This window comes from Diceros bicornis, chromosome 17, assembly GCF_020826845.1.
Source record: "Diceros bicornis minor isolate mBicDic1 chromosome 17, mDicBic1.mat.cur, whole genome shotgun sequence".
NCBI lineage: Eukaryota > Metazoa > Chordata > Mammalia > Perissodactyla > Rhinocerotidae > Diceros > Diceros bicornis.
In genome coordinates this window covers 41,090,533-41,110,605 of record NC_080756.1, presented here as the reverse complement: position 1 = coordinate 41,110,605, position 20,073 = coordinate 41,090,533, and the positions used below count along the sequence as shown (strand labels likewise).

General features: G+C 34.7%; 1 protein-coding gene across 1 annotated transcript in view; it reads left to right on the top strand.

The window, feature by feature from the left end:
• Window positions 1-20,073, top strand: part of LOC131415766 (solute carrier organic anion transporter family member 1B3-like) — a 61,597-nt gene that overhangs the window by 19,267 nt on the left and 22,257 nt on the right. The window contains exons 2-7 of the mRNA XM_058557583.1: window positions 11,070-11,211; window positions 12,055-12,187; window positions 15,223-15,344; window positions 16,545-16,691; window positions 16,889-16,987; window positions 19,385-19,627. Coding sequence (XP_058413566.1) covers window positions 11,070-11,211; window positions 12,055-12,187; window positions 15,223-15,344; window positions 16,545-16,691; window positions 16,889-16,987; window positions 19,385-19,627 — 886 coding nt within the window. The remainder of the gene's footprint in view (window positions 1-11,069; window positions 11,212-12,054; window positions 12,188-15,222; window positions 15,345-16,544; window positions 16,692-16,888; window positions 16,988-19,384; window positions 19,628-20,073) is intronic.

Here is a 20,073-nt window from a genome sequence, read left to right as displayed (position 1 = left end):
CCTATATGTTAAATCAAAGCAAGTTGAGTTCTTTTGTCTACACTTTTTCCTTTTGTTGTCTTCCCTTGTGTTTTTTGATTTATTTTGTATTGATATGTCCTGATTCCTTTGTCTTTTTCTTTTTTGTAGTATACTAGATATTTATGTGTGTGCATGGTTACCTTAGGGCGTACATAAAATATCTATAGTTATAACAGTCTATTTTAACCTGATAACAACTTAAGTTTAATAGCATACAAAAACTCTACACTTTAACTTTTCCCCCTACACACATATTTTATGTTATTGTCATTACAGTTTACATCTATTTATATTGTGTATCTTTTAAAATATTTTCAGTTATAGATATTTTAAAATGTTTTTGTGTTTTAATTTGTATACCAGAATTATAAATGTTTTGTTGTTAGTGCTGTTGAGTCAATTCTGACTTCTAGTGACTCTGAGTACAGCAAAGTGGAACATAGCCTGGTCTTTTTGTATCACACTCTCACCTTCCAGCACTGTATCAGACAATGATTTGTTGCAATTCACAGAGTTTTCATGGACAATTTTTTTCAGGATTCAATGGCCAGGTCCTTCTTCTTAGTATGTCTTTATCTAAAAGCTCCACTGAGGCCCGTCCATCATGGGTGACCTTGCTGGTATTCAAAACACCAGTGATGCAGCTTTCAGCTCACAGTAACAAGCAGCCACCAGAGTCTGACAACCAACAGATTGGTGGTCTGGTTCCATTACTGGGAAATGAGCCCAGACTGTGGTGGTGAGAGCAGCAATTCCTAACCACTGGAACACTAATAAGTGATTTACCCACCACTACTATAGTAAAGCAGTATTCTGTATATATTCAGTATATATATATATATATATATATATATACACACACCTTACTAACAAGTTTCATACTTTCTTATGCTATGTTGCTGTTTAGCACTTTTTTATTTCAACTTGAAGAACTCCCTTTAGCATTTCTTGCAAGGGAAATCTAGTGTTGATGAACTCCCTTAGCTTTTGTTTGTATGGGAAAGTCTTTATCTCTCTTTCACTGTTGAAGGACAGTTTTGCCAGGTACAGTATTCTTGGTTGGAAGTTTTTTTCTTTCAGTACTTTGAATATATCATCCCATTCTCTCTGGCCTGCAAGGTTTCTTTTGAAAAATCTGCTGTTAGTCTTCTAGGGGTTCACTTGTATGTGACAAGTTTCTTTTCTCTTGATTCTCTAAAAATTCTCTCCTTGTCTTTGACTTTTGACAATTTGACCATAATGTGTCTTCATGTGGATTTCTTTGAGATAAACTCACATGTGTATTTTGGGCCTCCTGTATCTAGGTGTCTGTGTCATTCCTCAGATTTGGGAAGTTTTCATAATTATTTCTTTGAATAAGCTCTCTGGTCCTTTCTCTCTCTCTTCTCCTTCTGAGACTTTTATAATGTCTATATTTGTTTGCTTGATGGTATCCCATAAATCCCTTAAACTTTATTCTTTGTAATTCTTTTTTATTTTTACCCTTCTGACTAAATTACTTCCAATGACATATCTTCAAGTTTTCCAGTTCTTTCTTCTGCTTGATCTAGTCTGCTGTTGAACCCCTCTAGTGAATTATTTAGTTTTATTATTGCATTCGTCACCTTATAGTTTTTGTTTTGTATTTTATTATATTTTCTATCTCTGAGAATGTTGAAATTCTCCTTTTGTTCATACTTTGTTCTCTTGACCTCAGTGAGTATCTTTATGAATTATTTTGAATTCTCTGTTAGGTAAATCATATAACTCTGTTTATTAGAGTCAGTTTCTGAAGATTTATCTTATTTCTTTGTTTGGAAAATCTTTGCCTGATTCTTTATTCTCCTTCACTCTCTGTGTTGTTGTCTGTGCATTAGACAAAGAAGACACCTTTCCTAGTTTTCACAGACTGGCTTCATACAGCAGAAGACCTCCACCAATAAGTTTGGCCAGAGTTTCTGGGGGCCTCTACCAACTTTATTTCTCCCCAGGAGGGAAGCTGAGAGCTGGAATTTTTCACGTGTTCACTCTGTTCTCAGCAAGGAAGAGGAACTATTGTGTCTACCAGTCCCAACCACTACCTCCATTCTCCTCCAGATCACTAGCCTATACTAGACCTGTCAGAACTGTAAGACTGGCAAGACAGAAGCCAGTCCCCTGGAGAGCCCCCTTGGGAAAGTTGGAGTGCTGGGCATATAAGCCAACTCCATCTATCCCCTGGGAAATGCTGGGAGCTAGGGGATCTCTTCCTCATCATATGGTGTTATGCCAGGTGCAAGAACTCTGGTGAGATGGTATCTTGAATTTTTCTACCAGTTTCAATGAGTCTGGTTTTATATTCTCTCTGTGTGCCAGAGCCTTCCAATTAGTTTCTATATTTCTCAGAAAGGGAATTGGCCGCTGAATTGTTGCTGAATTGGTGAGTTTGGAAGGTAAGGAGAGTCTAGGTCTTCCTATTTCACCATCTTGCTGGTGAATTTTCCTATTGATTTTTGTTTATAATTTTGTGGCTATTAAGTACATTATTTTTTAACTGTTTTATCTTCTGAGTGGATATATACTTACGTCAATATGCAGAAACTTTCTCTATCCTTAATAATGTTTCTTTAAGCCTATTTTGGCTATTATTATTATGGTTACAAGAGCTTTCATTTAGTAACTGTATTTTCTTATCTTTTTACTGTAATTGGAATTTTCTCATAGTCTGTGAGTATCTCATATGAGGAGCATATAGTTGTATATTTAAAAAATCTAAATTAATAAAATCTGTCTTTGTTCATTTACATTCATTGTATGCATTGATATATGTTTCTATTATATTAGTTTATTATACCAATACCATCTTCTTTCTATGCTTATTTTAATGTTTTCTTATTCTTTTTAATTGATATGTTATCTTTTCCATAACAAGGCAAGTACTGCAGCATGTTCTCATGTCCTTTGATATGCCTTCTTATCCTCTATCATACTAATACTATTTGGATTTTAAATCTAAAATTTTTCATTTTAGATAATATGACTATTTTCCCTCCTTTCTTTATATGGTCTTAATTTTCTAATTACAATAGCAAAATTTACCAAGTAAATTTATCCACCTAATTTTACAAATCTCATGCATTATCTCCTGGTTTTTGTTCTCCTTTCACTTAAGGAATTCTTCCAAAACTGTTTTCAGTGTGGGCCTGTATGTGCCAAATTTTTTGAGGACTTATAATCTTGAGAATATATATCCTTATAGTTGAATGACCATTTGGTTAAATATAAAATTCTAGGTTCAATGTTCTTTTACTTCAATACATTTAAAAAATATTGTTCTTCAGTTTTTTATATACTCACTCTTGCTATTAAAAAGTGATCTGCTCTTTTTTTCTGGAAGACTTCAAATTTTTGTGTTTGATATTCTCAAATTTCTCTATACTGTATCTAGTTTTTCCATACATATATGTGGGTTCTTCCTTATTTCTCTTGTTGAGTATTCAATGGGCACTTTCAATTCCAGTGTTTTCATCTTTTTGAATATTGGAAAACTTGTATTTATTGTTTCTTTAAATGCTTCTCCTCTCCAATTTATTTCTTTCTCCTTTTAAGGCATCTGTTATTCAATTATTGTCAGTTTTAATTCAAATATTTGTATATCTTTTCAGATATGCATATTTAAATTATCTATTTATAATCGTATTTTTCTTCCAGCTTTCATATATATATTTTCAAATTCTTTATGCATGAGATCCTCGGTTTGATTTTCCACCTCATCCTTTCTTGTTTTTATCCCATATATTATCTTATTTTTAAGTATTATACTTTTCTCTTTTTATTTATTTATTTTTTTTGTGAGGAGGACCAGCCCTGAGCTAACATCCAATGCCAATCTTCCTCTTTTTTGCTGAGGAAGACTGGCCCTGGTATAACATCCGTGCCCATCTTCCTCTACTTTATATGGGATGCCGCCACAGCATGGCTTGCCAAGTGGTGCGTTGGGGCGCATCCAGGATCTGAACTGGCGAACCCTGGGCCGCTGCAGCAGAGCGCACCCACTTAACTGCTTGCGCCACCGGGCCGACCCCAGTACTATACTTTTCATACCTCATATTTTTCACTTATTCTCTTTTTGATATTTTATTTTGCTAATATTTTCTTTATCTATTTTTATATTTACTATACTTATTTAAACTCCTGTTGAGTGTCTTCTAAAACATCAACTTCTCATAATGTCTACATCTGTTTTTTTCCTCTTCTTTCTTTCAAAGGGATTTATCTTCCTCAAAGTTCTCACAATTTCATCCTGAGTTCATATTTCTCTGGTTTTGGTGATTAATCTTTCTGATAATGCGAACAGTGGAAGCACTAAGTAACTGACCCTCGTTGATGTGAGCTCCAAGAGCTCAAGAAGAGGGGAGGGAGATGATCCTTAGCGTGAAGAACACCAGATCCTACTAAACTACATGTCATTCTGCACTCTACCAAATTCCTTTCACAGTGCTCTCTCAATCATCTGAGGGAGGAACTGCTTTAGGGAGAATGTAATCTAACACTGTAGGAATATTGAGGGCAATACCTATGGAAGAGAACACCCAAGACTAGTCAGCCCTACCTCTTTTCCTTAGCGGCTTTTTTGAGCAGGACTTCTGAGCTACCCTGATTTTACTCTTGGGGACATTTACTACTCAGATCTGAGGAATCATTACCAATCTCTGCATTGAGATGGAAGACACTGCATGACCTGGGTCATGCAACTATATTGAAGGCAACCAAAAATAATATGATAGTTGTTTATTATAATAGGTTGAATAATAAAATAGTTGAAGAGAGACACTAAGATCAATACCTTAAGTATTGAATCCAAGGGACAAAGGTGAAGTTGAAGATATGTTTGTGAAGATCACAGGGCAAAGACCTTTGACTACAAGAAACTCTCTCCCCCTTTCTCTGAAAAGGCAGTGCCAGTAAATGATTAAGAAATTATATCAAAGTCTGCCATTTTGAAATTCTAGTACATATTAAAACATTGTACTTAAATGATTATATTCAGAACATAATTTATGACAGAGTAACTAAAACTAATCACATAGACAACTGTCAGGATATCACAAATGTCTAAAGATTATAACAATGATTGCATAATATTTGGCTAAAATGAATCAAATAAGAAAGGTGGAAATATATAGAATACAAAATTGACAAACTCTGTAAAAATGCAAAAGGAATTAATCATAAGATGTTTGTTTAGCCAAAGTGACTGCTAATGGCAATATAATGCCTATAATTAGTTAATAATAGAAAAAAAGGAGGAAGAATATCAAAAATTTTAAAAACTGGTTGTCACAATGTATTAAAATTATATAAAGCAAAATAAAATAAAATAAACAAAGATTTACAAAGACAGGACATTTTTTTAAAGCATAAGGTTGATGTTTAATACAGGTTAAATCTTTGGGCTGGGGATACTCTACCCAATTTATGAATCAGACAAGTGCTTTATGATGTTTTCACTATGTAATATACATGTTTCTAACTCAGTTATAACATATCTTACAAAGGTGGTAGGAAGTGCCTTGGCACTTAACACTCTTCCTGTTGTTTCCCTGGTGCTAAGAACAATTTCTGCAAATGGAGCAAAGTTCCAAAAACAAGTCTTATATTAATAAAAAGAGAGAGAGAAAGGATAAATCAATAGTGGCCTTCCAAATTCCATACATATTTGGTACTTGCATTGACAAACATTCAGAAACATATTCAAGAACTCGTGGACATAATTTCCTTGATGCTTACAGAGACCCTATGAAAGAAATAGTTAAATATTATTTATTATCCCTTTATGGATGAGGAAACTGAAGTTCAGTGAATTGTGTAACTTTTCCATCTTTGTTAGGTTATTAAGTAAAAAAAAACATAACCGGATCCAGACCCTCTGACTGCAGAGTCCTTCCTGTTTTCTTGCATCACATGCACACCAAGTCCATGGATGGTTCTCTACTTTTGCCAAGAAGAATACAGTGCAGTGCATGGGAGGTATAAGGAAAAAGAAGGGGGAAAATATGAGATATAGAATCCATATATGAAATAAAACCAGAGAGAGAAATAATGTACCCAAAGCCTAGTTTTTCTGAAACACCAGTAAATTATATTCCATTCTTATTTAGAAATACTATATTCAATCTATAATACTTACATTCAATTCAAAATGTTCTCACTACAAAAAAAGGTAACTATGTGAGGCAATGGAGGTGTTAACTAAATTTATTATGGTCATCATTTCATAATATATACTTATGTCAAATCTCTTTATGTTGTACATCCTAAATTTATACAATTTTATTTCCTAATTATACCTCAATAAAGCTGGAGAAATAAAACCTCATGCAGGATTCTTTGTCTGGATGTTCTATCCATTATTGAATGTGTGGTATGAATCCTTACTCTTATTGTGTTTCTGCCTATTTCAACCTTTAGTTCTGTCAGTGTTGCTTCATATATTTCAGTGTTCTAATGTTGGGTGCATATATATTTATAATTGTTATGTCTTCCTGGTAATTGATCCCTTTCTCATTATATAATGTCCTTCTAAGTGTCTTGTGACAGTTTTTGTCTTAAAATCTATTTTGTCTAGTATAAGTATGGCTACCTCTGCTCTCGTTAGGTTTTTGTTTGCATGGAATTTCTTTTCTACCTGTTCAGGCAGTTATAACAAAATACCATAGACTGGATGGCTTAAACAACAAATATTTATTTCTCATAGTTCAGGTGGCTGGGAAATCTAAGATCAAGTTGTGGAAGATCTTAAAGTTATTACAATATGTTTTAAACTGATAACAGCTTAACTTCAATTGTGTATAAAAACTCTATTCTTTTACATATCTGCCTGCCTCCCACTTTCTGTCATTGATGACACAAATTACTCCTTCTTATATTGTATATCCATTAACATAGATTTATAGTTACTTTTTATGCTTTTAAAAAACTTCTAAATCAGATTTTTATAAGTGATTTACTCATCTACATTACAACAATACAGGATTCTATATTTCCTTTACTAGGGAATTTTATATTTTGGTGTGGTTTTGTATTACTGTTTATCATCCATTCATTTCAGCTTGTAGGACTCCCTTCACCATTTCTTGTAGGACAGATCTAGTGGTGATGAATTCCCTCAGCTTTTGCTTATCAGGGAAAGTCTTGATTTCTCCTTTGTCTTGAAGGACAGTTTTGCCAGATATAATATTCTTGGTTGGCAGTCTTTTTCTTTTAGTACTTTGAATATTTCATTCCACTCCCTTCTAACCTACAAGGTTTTTGCTGAGAAATCTGGTGATAATCTGCTGGGAATTCCCTTGTATGTGATGAGTCGCTTTTCTCTTATTACTTTCAAATTTTCTCTCTGTCTGTGACTTTTGACAGTTTGATTATGGTGTGTCTTGGTGCAGGTCTCCTTCCATTTATCCTCTAAGGAGTTTTTGGAACTTTTTGAATCAGTATGTACATTTTTCTCCTCAGATTTGGGAAATTTTTGACTGTCATTTTTTCAAATAATTTCTCTGCCCCTTTCTCCCTTTCTTCTTCTGGTACTCTCATAATGCATATGTTGTTTGCCTGGTGGTATTCCATAAGTCCTTTAGGCTATTCATTTTTATTCATTCTTTTTTTCTTTTTTTCCTCCTCTGACTCAGTATTAGAGATCATTGATTCCGTTTCTGTCTGGTCAAGTTTGCTGTTGAGTTCCTCTAGTGAAGTATTCAATTTAGGTAATTATATTCTTCAGTTCCATAATTTCTGTTTGGTTGTTCTTTATAGTTTTTATTTGTTAATATTCTCATTTTGCTTATCCATCATTTTTCTGATTTCATTTAGGTGTTTATCTGTGCTGTCTTTTAATTCATTGAGCATCCTTATGACAGTAATTCTTAATTCTTTTTCTGGCAATTCATATATCTCCATTTCTTTAGGGCAAGTTTCTGGAGATTCAACTTGTTTCTTTAAATGTGTAGTGGTGCACTATTTCTTTATATGTCTTGTTATTTTTTATTGTTGGAATTTTGGCATTTGAAGAATTAACCAGCTCTCTCAGACTTTGTGCTCTTTCTTTGAAGACTTCCACTACTAAGCCAGGCTAGAGATTCTGGAGACCTCCTGAGCTATTTCTGGATGTGTCTTCTCTGGGCTATTTGATGAGATTTGCTGGTTTCTATTTACAAGCTCGCCCCTGGTGTCTGTCTGAGATACTAGCATCTCTGGTATTGTAATAAGTCACAATAGTGGTGTTTCACCTAATGTCTATCTGTGGGACTGCAGACTCTAGCGCTTGGTTTATTGTCTTTGCTCTGAGATCCTCAACCTGGTGACCCACTCTTACCCGTACATGGATACAGTACTGGTCCCTCAAGAACCCCTCCTAAAATTCAGAACATTGAACATAAGTTTTCCTCCCTTTTCTCTCTAGGGGGAAGACAGGAGTTGGGAGTTTTGTTTAAATTCCACCAACCATGCTTGTGGGGTTAGGCTCTGGCAAGAGAGTGGAGAGCATCACAAATTTTCCTACTGGGCTCCCATATGGTTGGTTTTGCACTGAGTAGGATGCAGAAATGTTTTAACTGGTTTCTGAATTTCTCACAGAGGCCTTGCTTGGTTTGTTGTTAAATCCACATGTCCATAGGGGAAGGAAGGTTGAGGGCTTTCTATTCCATCATCTTGCTGATGTAACTTCCATCAACATTTGTTCATTTCTGGTGTCAATAACATAATTTTCTGAAAGGATCAGAACCTGAAAATTTTTCATTTCTGTTCTATGATGTAAAGACTGTATATAATTCTACAAGATGTCAGAATTGACACTCCTTGAGGAAAATCTTCATAATTTTACCTAACTCCATTGGGCAAACTTAATATCTTTCTCCTATGAGTCTAGTTCTTCCCTTCAGTAACTTAGTAAAACTGATTTGGAAACTCTTCCACCTTTTGTGTTTCATTCTTCGATGACTTCTGTTATCTTATGTAAGAATTCTTCATTACTTCTAATAAGTTGTATCATTTTATAGCTTTTCTCACATACAGAGAGTAAAGTACACACATCTTGCCAACCATGGAAGAGCTGTATTGGGCCTTTTATCTCTTTCCTCCAAGCATGGCCTCATGAAAGACATATAGTAGTTTCTAGTTAGACAAAAGTTCAACAAATATTTTTTTATCATCTCTGTGGCAGACACTGTTCTAAGCACTGAGGATATAGCAGTGATCAAAACAGACAAAAAACCTTGCCCTGATCAACGTTATATTCAAGTGACGGCAATATACATTAAATAAAGAAAGAAATAAAATATAATGTGAAGAGAAAGTGGTGTACAGTCATGCACCACATAATGACATTTTGGTCCATGATGAGCCACACTTATGATGGTGGTCCCGGTAAGATTAGTACCGTATAGGCTAGATGTATAGAAGGCTATACAATCTAGATTTGTGTAAGTACACTCTATGATGTTCGTACAATGACAAAATCACCTGATACATTTATCAGAACGTATCCCCTTCATTAAGTGATACATGACTGTAATTTTAAATAGGTTGATCAAGGAAAGCCTCACTGTGGCAGTTACAATGAGCAAAAACTTCAAGGATGTGAGGGAGTGAGTGATAGAAATATGACTATGGGGAAGAGCTTTCTCTGTAGAAAGAAAAGAAAGAGCAAAGAACCTGAGGCAATATAATAAACCTGGAATGCTCAAGATACAGCAAGAAAGCTAGTGTAGCTGGAGAGGAAAAAGCAAGGACTAGAGCAACAGAAGATGAGATTAGGAAGGTAAATAAGACTATTTATGGGGAAGGGATATTCAGGGAGAAGGACAGATCATTTAGGGCTTTGTAGACCTTTGGAAAGACTAGATATTACTATGACTGAGGTGGGAGGATCATTAGCATGATCTAATTTTCATTTTGAAAGAATTTTTCTAGCAACCGTGTTGAGTAGGGACTGTAGGGGGATGAGAGCAGAAGCAGAAAGATCTATTAGGAGGCTAATGCAATAATCCAGGCTAGACATGATAGTGGCTACCACTGGTAGTATAGAAGGCAATGAGAAGGGCTTGTTTAGTCAGCTTGGCCTGCGATAACAGAATGCCATAGACTCAGTGGCTTAAACATCAGAAATTTATTTCTCACAGTTCTGGAGGTTGGAAGTCTGAGATCAGGGTACCAGTACAATTGGGTTCTGGTGGGAACCCTCTTCCTGGTTTCAGATGGTTGTCTTCCTGGTGGGTCCTGACGTGGCAGAAAGAGAGAAACAAGGAAACTCTCATAAGGACACTAATCCTATCATGAGAGTTCCACCATCATGACCTAATTACCTCCCAAAGGCCTCATCTCCAAAAATCATCATTTGAAAATTAGGGTTTTGAGATATGAATTTGAGGGGACACAAACATGTAGTCCATAACAAGATCGGATTTTAATACTAGAGGTAAAAGGAGTTCGCCTATGGATATGGATATGGGCTATAAGAAGAATGAATCACTAAATTTTTTAAAATGAAACTGAAAATAAAACATCTATAACCACTGGGGTTAAAAATACTTTTTTAGAACATTGAATATACTGCTTTGTCATCTTCATTTTAATATGCATTTCTCCAATAATAGCGATGTTTTATAAACGAAAAATGTTCCATTTTTTAGCTGGCTACCTGGAAATGCTAGCTTTGAGAATGTCTAGCCAATGCCCTCATAGTTAGCCTGTGCTATTTACTTGGGAATAAAGAGTAACTTATCCTCATGGCCATCTCAGACCGTTACCCAGCTTCTTAGAAATCAGTTAATGACATTAATTAAAACATAACAACCTCGACCTTACTGGTCTAATCTGATGTTGTAACCAAGTTAGAAAATGATGCTTTATCAATATAGTGAAGATAATGTTAAAAGGACTAAGAAGTACCAATTGCTATAGAGGAAAGGTGGGTATGCTTTTTATGATAAAAATAAAGTTTTTAAGTAAAGAAAAAAGTTATTTTAATTCTGTGTGCATATAAACAATATGTAGTCCTTTGATTAACCATTTTTGCCTTTCTTTGTACTTTTTCTTAGATGTTCTTTGCAGCCCTGACACTCAGCTTTACTTGTAGAGCACTAAGTGCAGTCATTATGAAAAGTTCCATCACTCAAATAGAAAGGAGATTTGAGATAACATCTTCTGTTGTTGGCTTAATTGATGGAAGCTTTGAAATTGGTAATTTTTATTTCTATTTTCATTATTACTTGGTAACCAGATTTACAGAGGTGAAAACTGTGCATACATGCTCTATACCACTGGTTCTCAACCAGGGTAAATTTGTCTCCCAGCGGCAGTCTGGCAATCCGGAGACATTTTTGGTTGCTGTAACTGAGGGTAAAGGGGTTGCTACTGGTATCTAGTGGTAGATGCCAGAGACGCTGCTAAACATCCTACAATGTAGAGGAGAGTCCCCATGACAAAGAATTTTCCAGCCTAGAATATCAATAGTGCAGAGGTTGAAAACCCCTGATTTACACAAATTCTTTGTTTGCAAACTAATACTTGGCAGGGATTTACCTGTCCTCTCTCAAGACGTTCTAGTGCAAAAAAAGGTTGGAGAGAGGATTATGATTCTTATTCTTTTTTTTATATTTCTGGCTCCTAACACCATGGCAGGTACTTAATAGGAATTTAAAGAATGCTAGGAGTGAGTGAATACATGCATGATGAATACCTTCCCCTCAGGTCAGGAAGATTTTCTTCATTCCAATACAATTCAGTCAACTCCAAATTCTTCAATAAAATTTTGCTTCACTGATATTGACAAATAATTCAAGTGCTTTCTTTCATATCTAAAACATATTCTACTTATTAATACCATACAACTTTACAGTGAGTGGTTTAATGTAAGTGAGTCTCACCTTCTCGATTAAGTTACATGATCTTTGAGGGAAGGCACCGTGTCTTATGCTCTATTTGCATCCATTCTGAGGCCTTTCATTCTACTGGAGACAAAATTGGACTCAGTCAATGTCTGCTAAAATGAATCACATTAAGATAATTTTGTTCTCCTTCTAGGAAATTTGTTTTTGATTGTATTTGTGAGTTACTTCGGATCCAAACTACACAGACCAAAGATAATTGGAATTGGTTGCATCATTATGGGAACTGGAAGTATTTTGACCGCTTTACCACATTTCTTCATGGGATAGTAAGTGTTTCTTTTGTGCCATTAATTACCATTTACTTGTAAATTAACGGTAGAATTTCATTTTTTTCCTTTTACATAAGCAGACACCTTTTGAGAAGAACACCTACTGAGTAGGTGTAGAAATGGAGTATACTTTCTGTGTAATAATTAACTTATTGCTTTATCCACCATGGATTTCATTGAATTTGAAATATGAATAGCACTAAATAAGGTGTACAGTTTCATAGGAAATAAATAAGCTCTTTATGACTGTCTAGTATAACATATATATATTGTGTCTTTGCCTACAAGATTTTGATTATATTCAATAAGATTTCACCACCCAAACCACTGTACTATGGGTTTTTCCACTACCATTTCCACTGAGACTGTTCTTCTCAAGGTCACTGTGTAGTTCTGATTAGAGGCAGATACTAACGACAGAAAATCTAAAATAGCGATGGCTTAAATAAGATAGAAGCTTATTTTTCACATAAAAAGTCAGTGTAGTCAGCCCAGGCATGATAAGTTTCTGCTTCTTTTTATCATGTTGCCCTGCCTTGCATGGCCTCGACCTCATGGTCCAAATAGTGGCAATGTTGTTCCAGGAAACAGGATAGAAGAAGGGAAGAAGATCAACAAGAAGGAACAGAGTGCACACAGGCTGGGGCTTAAGAAATGTCTTCAGAAGCATAACGCTTCTACTAACTTCACATTGGTCAGAACTTTGTTACATCTCACATCTAGATATAAAGACCTCAGAAAAAATAGACTTTATTCCACGAAGCCATGCTCCTAGCTAAAAATCCCAGCTTCTATTACGATGGAAGGAGAGAAGAATGGATCTTGATAAACAACGAGCAATTTCTGCTCAAGACATTAATTACTTACTCATTGCCAAAGTCAACATTCATGTCTTTTGTTTTCCATATCAATTTCTTTTTTTTTTTTTTCTCTATAGTATTTGACTCTGATAAATACTTTCTTCTTCCCGGTACTGCTCCTTCTTATTTTCATTGTATTACTCTCTCTTAATTGATTTCCTATCTTTGTGGCTTCTTGATTATGCCCATTCTTTTCTTCAGCTGCTCACACCATAATGTGAATATCTCCTAAGCTCTCTCTTTAATCTTATCCGCTTTTCATTCTAGATGATTTGTATGCAGTGTATGCAGCATTAAATGCAACTGTCACCTATACATGGGGACTTTTCCTTACACTCGAAACCTATATAATCATCCGTCTCATCGTTATCTTCAACCTAACATCCTACAAGTATTTCACATCCATCTGTTCAAAACTGTATTCATCCATATGCCAAAACCAGCTCAGACTTTTCACATTCACTATTTCAATAATGATTCATTTAGCCACAAAGGAAGTCAAACCAAAGTCAAGGGCCTCATCCCAGACTTTTTCTTTATTTCCAAACAGATGTCATCAAATCTTGCGTATTCTACCTCCTGTCTGTCAATTCCTATGTACCTCCTTTCATCTCCACTGTCCCTAACCTAGTTGAGGATTTCCTCTTCTCTGGCCTGGACTTTTGCCTCCAGTCTCAACTCCATTCTAACTCGGATCCTACACTAGAGTATTCTAATTATGTTACTCCAGCTTAAAATTCCCGATTTCCTAGAGCAATGTTTTTCAAACTTCAGATTCTGAACCGCTAGTGGACCAGTAAATCAATTCAGATTATTAAGACCAACAATTTTTAATAGGATAGAATGGAATAAAATAGAATAAAAGAATAAACAATTTAGGTGGGAACAAATACTATTCTGTGGAACTTTAGTTTGGGTTGTACATATATTTGTGCGTGTGTGTGTGTCCATATGTATGTGTTGTGGTTGTGAGGCAAAATGTATTTCTTACTGCTGGTCACAGTCAAAAATATTGAATGCCTCTCACCTACAGATTAATTTCTAAACTTTTTACATATGCATGTTGCTCATTGTGTATTTGGTCCTTGACTATCTTCCTAGCTTCATCTTACACTGCTCCTCATGGTTGAGGACCACACTCTGGGGCCTGCAGTTTTCCAAATGTGCCATAATATGTCACACCGTTACATATGGTGTTTCTACAACCTTGAATAGTTTTCCTTCTTTGTCTACCTATTACACTCCTATCCATCTTCAAGATTCATCTCACATGTCATCCTCATTGTGAAGTCCTCTCTAATTCACCCCTTCCCCCACTTCCAAGGAAAGCTGACTATCCTCTTTTTTCTTTATGCCAACTCAGGACCTTGTATATTAAGCTTATCATTTATTTTTTCATATATGTTTATCTTAGAGAGTGTAAAATGTCCCAAGTATGAAAACTGTGTTTTATTTCTAGTTCTTTGGAGCTGAGCATAATGCCTTGCCCACAGCAGGCTGCCCTTGGAGCTCACTGGTATCTCAGTATTTTGGGACATCAGTGTTTGTCCCTATTCCTGCTCCATCTCTGTTGTTCTTATTAAGTTGTTCCTCATGAAATTGAAATGAATTAGAATTTGTTTTAACTAAGTTATGAAGAGTCAGGCCTATGAAAGTGTGCTTGTGTGGTGGAGGTGGGGGGTATGGGTAGCCATAAAAGAAAATCAGACTGGTTATCGATAGAAAATGTAGATAAATAGGGGTGCACTATAGACTGATTTGGAAAACACTGCTCTGAAGTTTATTAAATGTTATCAGGAAGTTTAGATTATGACCATCTTTGAAGATAATTCAGAGGGATGGATAGCTACAGTTGGCAGTTTTTTTTAACAAAAGTGTGAATCCAAGATAGTATTTCACAGCTTGACCAGAATATAAGCACTCCTAGGATGATAGCAACATGATAATCCATCCTGCCTGGGGAGTATTGAATGACATTTCTTAGTGGGTATGCCCATTTTATTTTCACCCATCACCTTTCCTAAAATACAGCCTGGGAAGTTGACAAAGAGGATTCTGAAAATTTGGAGAAGAGAATGGTGCAAATAAAGAGGAAAATTCCCCTGGATTTCTGGGAAACGTGAAAATATTCAGTAGATAACCAAAATTTTAAATCTAGTGATGTTCTTATAGTTACAGGTATTCGAAAGAGACTCTTATTAATCCATCAGAGAATTCAACATCAAGCTTATCAACCTGTTTAATTAATCAAAATTTGTTACTCAATACAACATCACCTGAGATAGCAGAAAAAGGTAAGAATTGATAGTCACTAAAAAATATTCTAAAACATTACTTTAACTACATCTGTCAAAAATAATTATGATTTTCACCAGCAAATTGATCAAAAAAACAAACAGAAAAAACATTTGCATCTTATGTATGTAAGACAAAACAATGTTAATACATATTAAGATCTTTTAGAAGTAATAATAAAAGAGGATATTCCAGTAGGAAATTGGCAAGGAATATATGCGTTTAAAATAAAGAAGAGAGAAGTGGCATAAATACGTAAAAAATGTAATGTTACTTTTTATGAAAAAAGCAAATTTCTGTACCAGTTAAAGATATTTTTACCTATTATAACACAAATCATGAATTATAATTACAAATTATAATAATAATTAATGATTTTTCTACCTATTATATAGAAAAGATTAAAAAAGAAATGAGATAGAGGAAAAAGACAACTTTGATGTATTGATGGGAGTATATAAATTTCTAACTCTTTTTGGAAATTAATTTTCAGCATAGTAAAGAATAAAAATATGCATATACACCTAAATCAACAATTCTACTTTTACTGATTTATCTTAAGGAGATTAATTAGGAATGTGCACAAAGATATATTGATGATCATAGCCATGGCATCCCTGTTAAACAGAATAAAAAATTAAAAATATTTTGTGAGTAAAAAGGAAGAGATTGATTAAATAAATTATGAAACTTTTATTCAGCCCACTCCTATGTAGTCATTAAAATCCTGATATAAAAGGATCTTAATAACATATGGAAATTGTCATAATATGATGTGTAAAAGTAAATTATAATATGAACTTGATGTCTATGTATAGAATGTATGTAAAGAATAGTATTCATATTTTTACGTGAACTAAAAATGTGAAGATATATACAAACAGTCGAAGTGGTTTTTTTTTGGTGTGTGAGATGAGATTATAGATAATTTTTGCTTGTTTTCTTTGTGCTTTTCTATATTTTAAAATTTTGTAAAGTGAATATAAATTACTCTTTTTTTTTAAGTTTTTTTTTCCCCTCAAAGCCCTAGTAGATAGTTGTATGTCATAGTTGTACAGCCTTCTAGTTGCTTAAATTACTCTTATAATTAGAAAAAAGCCAAATTCTTAAGTGGAATAATTAAGAAGTTAAAGTAGTTGAGTTTCTAATAGGAATGCTGAAATTAATGTTTAAAATAAAACAGTATCTTGTCTACATAGGTCCTGGAAAGCAATCTGGGTCATATGCATGGGTATATGTCCTAATGGGCAATATGCTTCGTGGAATTGGGGAAACTCCCATAGGACCCTTGGGGATTTCTTACCTGGATGATTTTGCTGAAGAAGGACATTCTTCTGTTTATTTAGGTAATGTACAGAAAATGCTAGATTATATGATTACTTTCTCTGGCTCAACCCTTGAAATAATAGTATTCCTAAATTCATTCCTTTACTTATTAAAGAAATTATTTGGAAATGTATTATGTAACGTTACTTTAAAAAACATATTGAATAAGAGTCGTGTATTTTTGGCATCTGATAAAATTGTTTTATAATATTTTCAGGTAGTTTGAATGCAATAGCAATGATTGGTCCGGTGACTGGCTTCATCCTGGGATCTCAGTTTGCTAAACTGTGGGTGGATGTTGGATATGTAGACCTGAGTAAGTACAATCAGAACAAGGTGACATGATAAGGCTTTCAAGTACAGAACACCATTCTTCCAAATAATTGAATTTACTCTTTCAAAAGTCCTTTGCTATTTGTCAAAAGTTACAAATAGGAAATAAACGTATTAATAATCAGAATAAAAACAACTACACCAGGCTTTTACAACTAGGCACGAAATAAGAAAATTTTAACAAACTTGCTTTAGATTACTTCATTGAAAATAATGGCAAACTAATTGCAGGCCTCTCAGCGTGCCCTGTAATATCACTTGTCTGTGTTTACCCTTGGAAAACTTTCTTTCCCTTTCTTATTTGCATAGTTCTTAAAGTGTCTTCCAAAATGTGGCTCCTCTTCAGAGAAGCCTTCCTTTACCAGCCCCTATTGGCACAAAGTGCCCCTATTAATCACCAAGAGCAAGCCTTTATTGTAGCCCTTATCATACTGAGCTGTAAATATTTGTGCACTTACTTGCCATCTCCTTTGGAACATAACAGGATCGTATCTGTCTTAACATCTAACACATAATTAGTATTTCTGAATAAACAAATCTGATTTCCTATCTCACTAGGACTTCAATAGATCTCCAAGGAGATCAAAGGATTCATTTATGAAAGGGAGTGGACACCACAGTAGGCCACAAACTTGAAAGTGTTTTATAATATAAAGCTAAAGCAAGTACCTGATGAAATGTTTTATATCTTCTATTTCGGACGTGTGAATTAGTGAAGGTCCACATTCTGTACATTTCTACTCATTCACCTCCAGGTTCATCCTTGTTTTTATCACTAGAAGTACAGAAATAAATGATTAATGTCTTTAGGATGATAGTTTTATAACCTTTTTTCTATAGTCACAAGTCACTACTCATGGTATTTTAGAATTCCTGGTGATTTACATCCCTACCACTGAATGTTTAGACCTTATTACACCTTCTTTTCTTCAGTCATGAGCAGGAGGTAAACATATTACAAGGTACACTTCGGCAAACTCCAGTGCCTGGAGGAGCCAAGGAGATAACTTAAGCGTGTACGGAGCATTGAGTGTGGTGGTTACACTGGGAAGAACTGGTGGTGCTGAACTGCCCTCCCCACACACTCAAAAGCACATGTACTACTCAGCCTCAACCCGTTCTTTTCATGCAGAAATTTGGGTCCAGCCTTGACAAGATCTTCTGGTTGGTTTCCAAGAAAATCCAGAAATCCAGATTTTTATGTAGAATTTTCTAATTTTTGAGATAGTGTGTGAGCCAAGGAAAACACTTTGGCGTGCCATGTCTAGCTAGGTTATGACCTCTAGTTCCTATGTGAAGACCAGTGATAAAACAGGAAGCAAGTTATCAAAATGATGTTGTTGACAGTGAAAACATTTAGCACTTAGATGGAATCACTGATTTCACCAATCATTTCTTGAAGTCTGTCTGAGTTCCTGATTATAGAACAGTATGATCATGTAAATCAATTTTAAACCTAGATCTGTACATACTTGAAAATCACTTCAATAAATAGAATGAATAACTTGTTTCTATATAGTTTTAAATCAAGTCAATATTTTCTCATGTTAATGAGTTTTTCTTATAGACCAAAGAGTAATGGCACCATTATCGTGCTTCAAACTTCTATGCTGTGTATGTGTGTGTTGTGCTTTCTTATTACTTAGAATGTTTATTTTATACTTACTGAAATAGCTCATTTGTACTGGTTTAGATTTAGTATCTAAACTAAAGAGATATGTAGAGATTTACATATCTCTCATGCATGCTTTAAAGGAAAACATAATTGTAATAAAATGGTTAAATTATCGCTAAAATTTAGAGTCCAACTCTTCCAGGTCTCCTTTAAACTCAGATTTTCATTGTGTGTGTATCTTCACCAATATCATCCTCTGTGCTGTCAGAGTTAGATATACAAGTTTCTGTTAAAAAAAAAAAAGTCCCACTATTGGCTCTGAGAATTTCATACAAACTGCTGTAAATTTCACTGATGGTGCTCTCCTGACCTCGGCAAATGGTGCCAATAAAAGTTTTCAGGCAATAACGAGGATTCATATGCCCTCCATACTTGGTCCTTAATAGTTTGCAAGGTTAAATTGTCAATAATGGCAGCTGTCCAGTCATGTCGTTAGAAAAGCCACCAACTTTCCACAGGCTCAGGCAGTGACAACAATGTCATGACTGATTCTCCGACAACAGTTATTGTCATATGTCGTTAAATGCTAGAAATCCTGATTTCAGAGGTGACAAAGTGTGAAAAAAAGAAAATAGTGTCTTAGAATTGATGAAATATAGTTTACTTTCTTCATCTGTGGAGGATGGCAATCATTGCCATTATTGCCCAGGATTTATTGCATTCCAAAATGATTTTTGACTAGCTTCTTCTAATTCTTTCTTCTAGGCAGTATCAGAATAACTCCTAAGGACTCTCGCTGGGTTGGTGCTTGGTGGCTTGGTTTCCTTGTGGCTGGACTGTTATCCATTATTTCTTCCATACCATTTTTTTTCTTGCCCAAAAGTCTGGATAAACCACAGAAAGAAAGGAAAGTTTCAGTATCTTTGCATGCGCTCAAAACAAATGAGGAAAGAAGTCAAATGGCTAATTTGACCAACCCTGGGCAAAAGGTTACTGGAAATATAACTGGTAAGTATTTCACATTGATAGTCAATTTGGAATTGTTAATCCCAGTAAAAGGGAGGAGTGAGTATTCCGATACTCCAATTATGAGTCATACCCAATGAACTGGAGTTAGCTTTCTCCTGCACTAAATTTAGCTGAATTATTTTTCTAAGATTTCTATTAAAATTAGTAAATATTTTCTGAACACATACCAATTCTCTGAAGAGAGGATGATTAGGTTTGTGGTCTTTAGCCGGGAGAAACAAAAGGCTAAAAATATATGTTACTCATAAACCAAAGAGCGTATATTCATTTTAAAATTATACAGTGTAAATTATGAGGGTTAAAAGGACTGTAATATTTCATTCGTTCATTCATTTACTCGTTCATTCACAAATAGTACCATGCCCTATAATATGCTCTGGTGATAGAATATTCCCTCTATTTTTGAAGAATTTACAATTTACAGT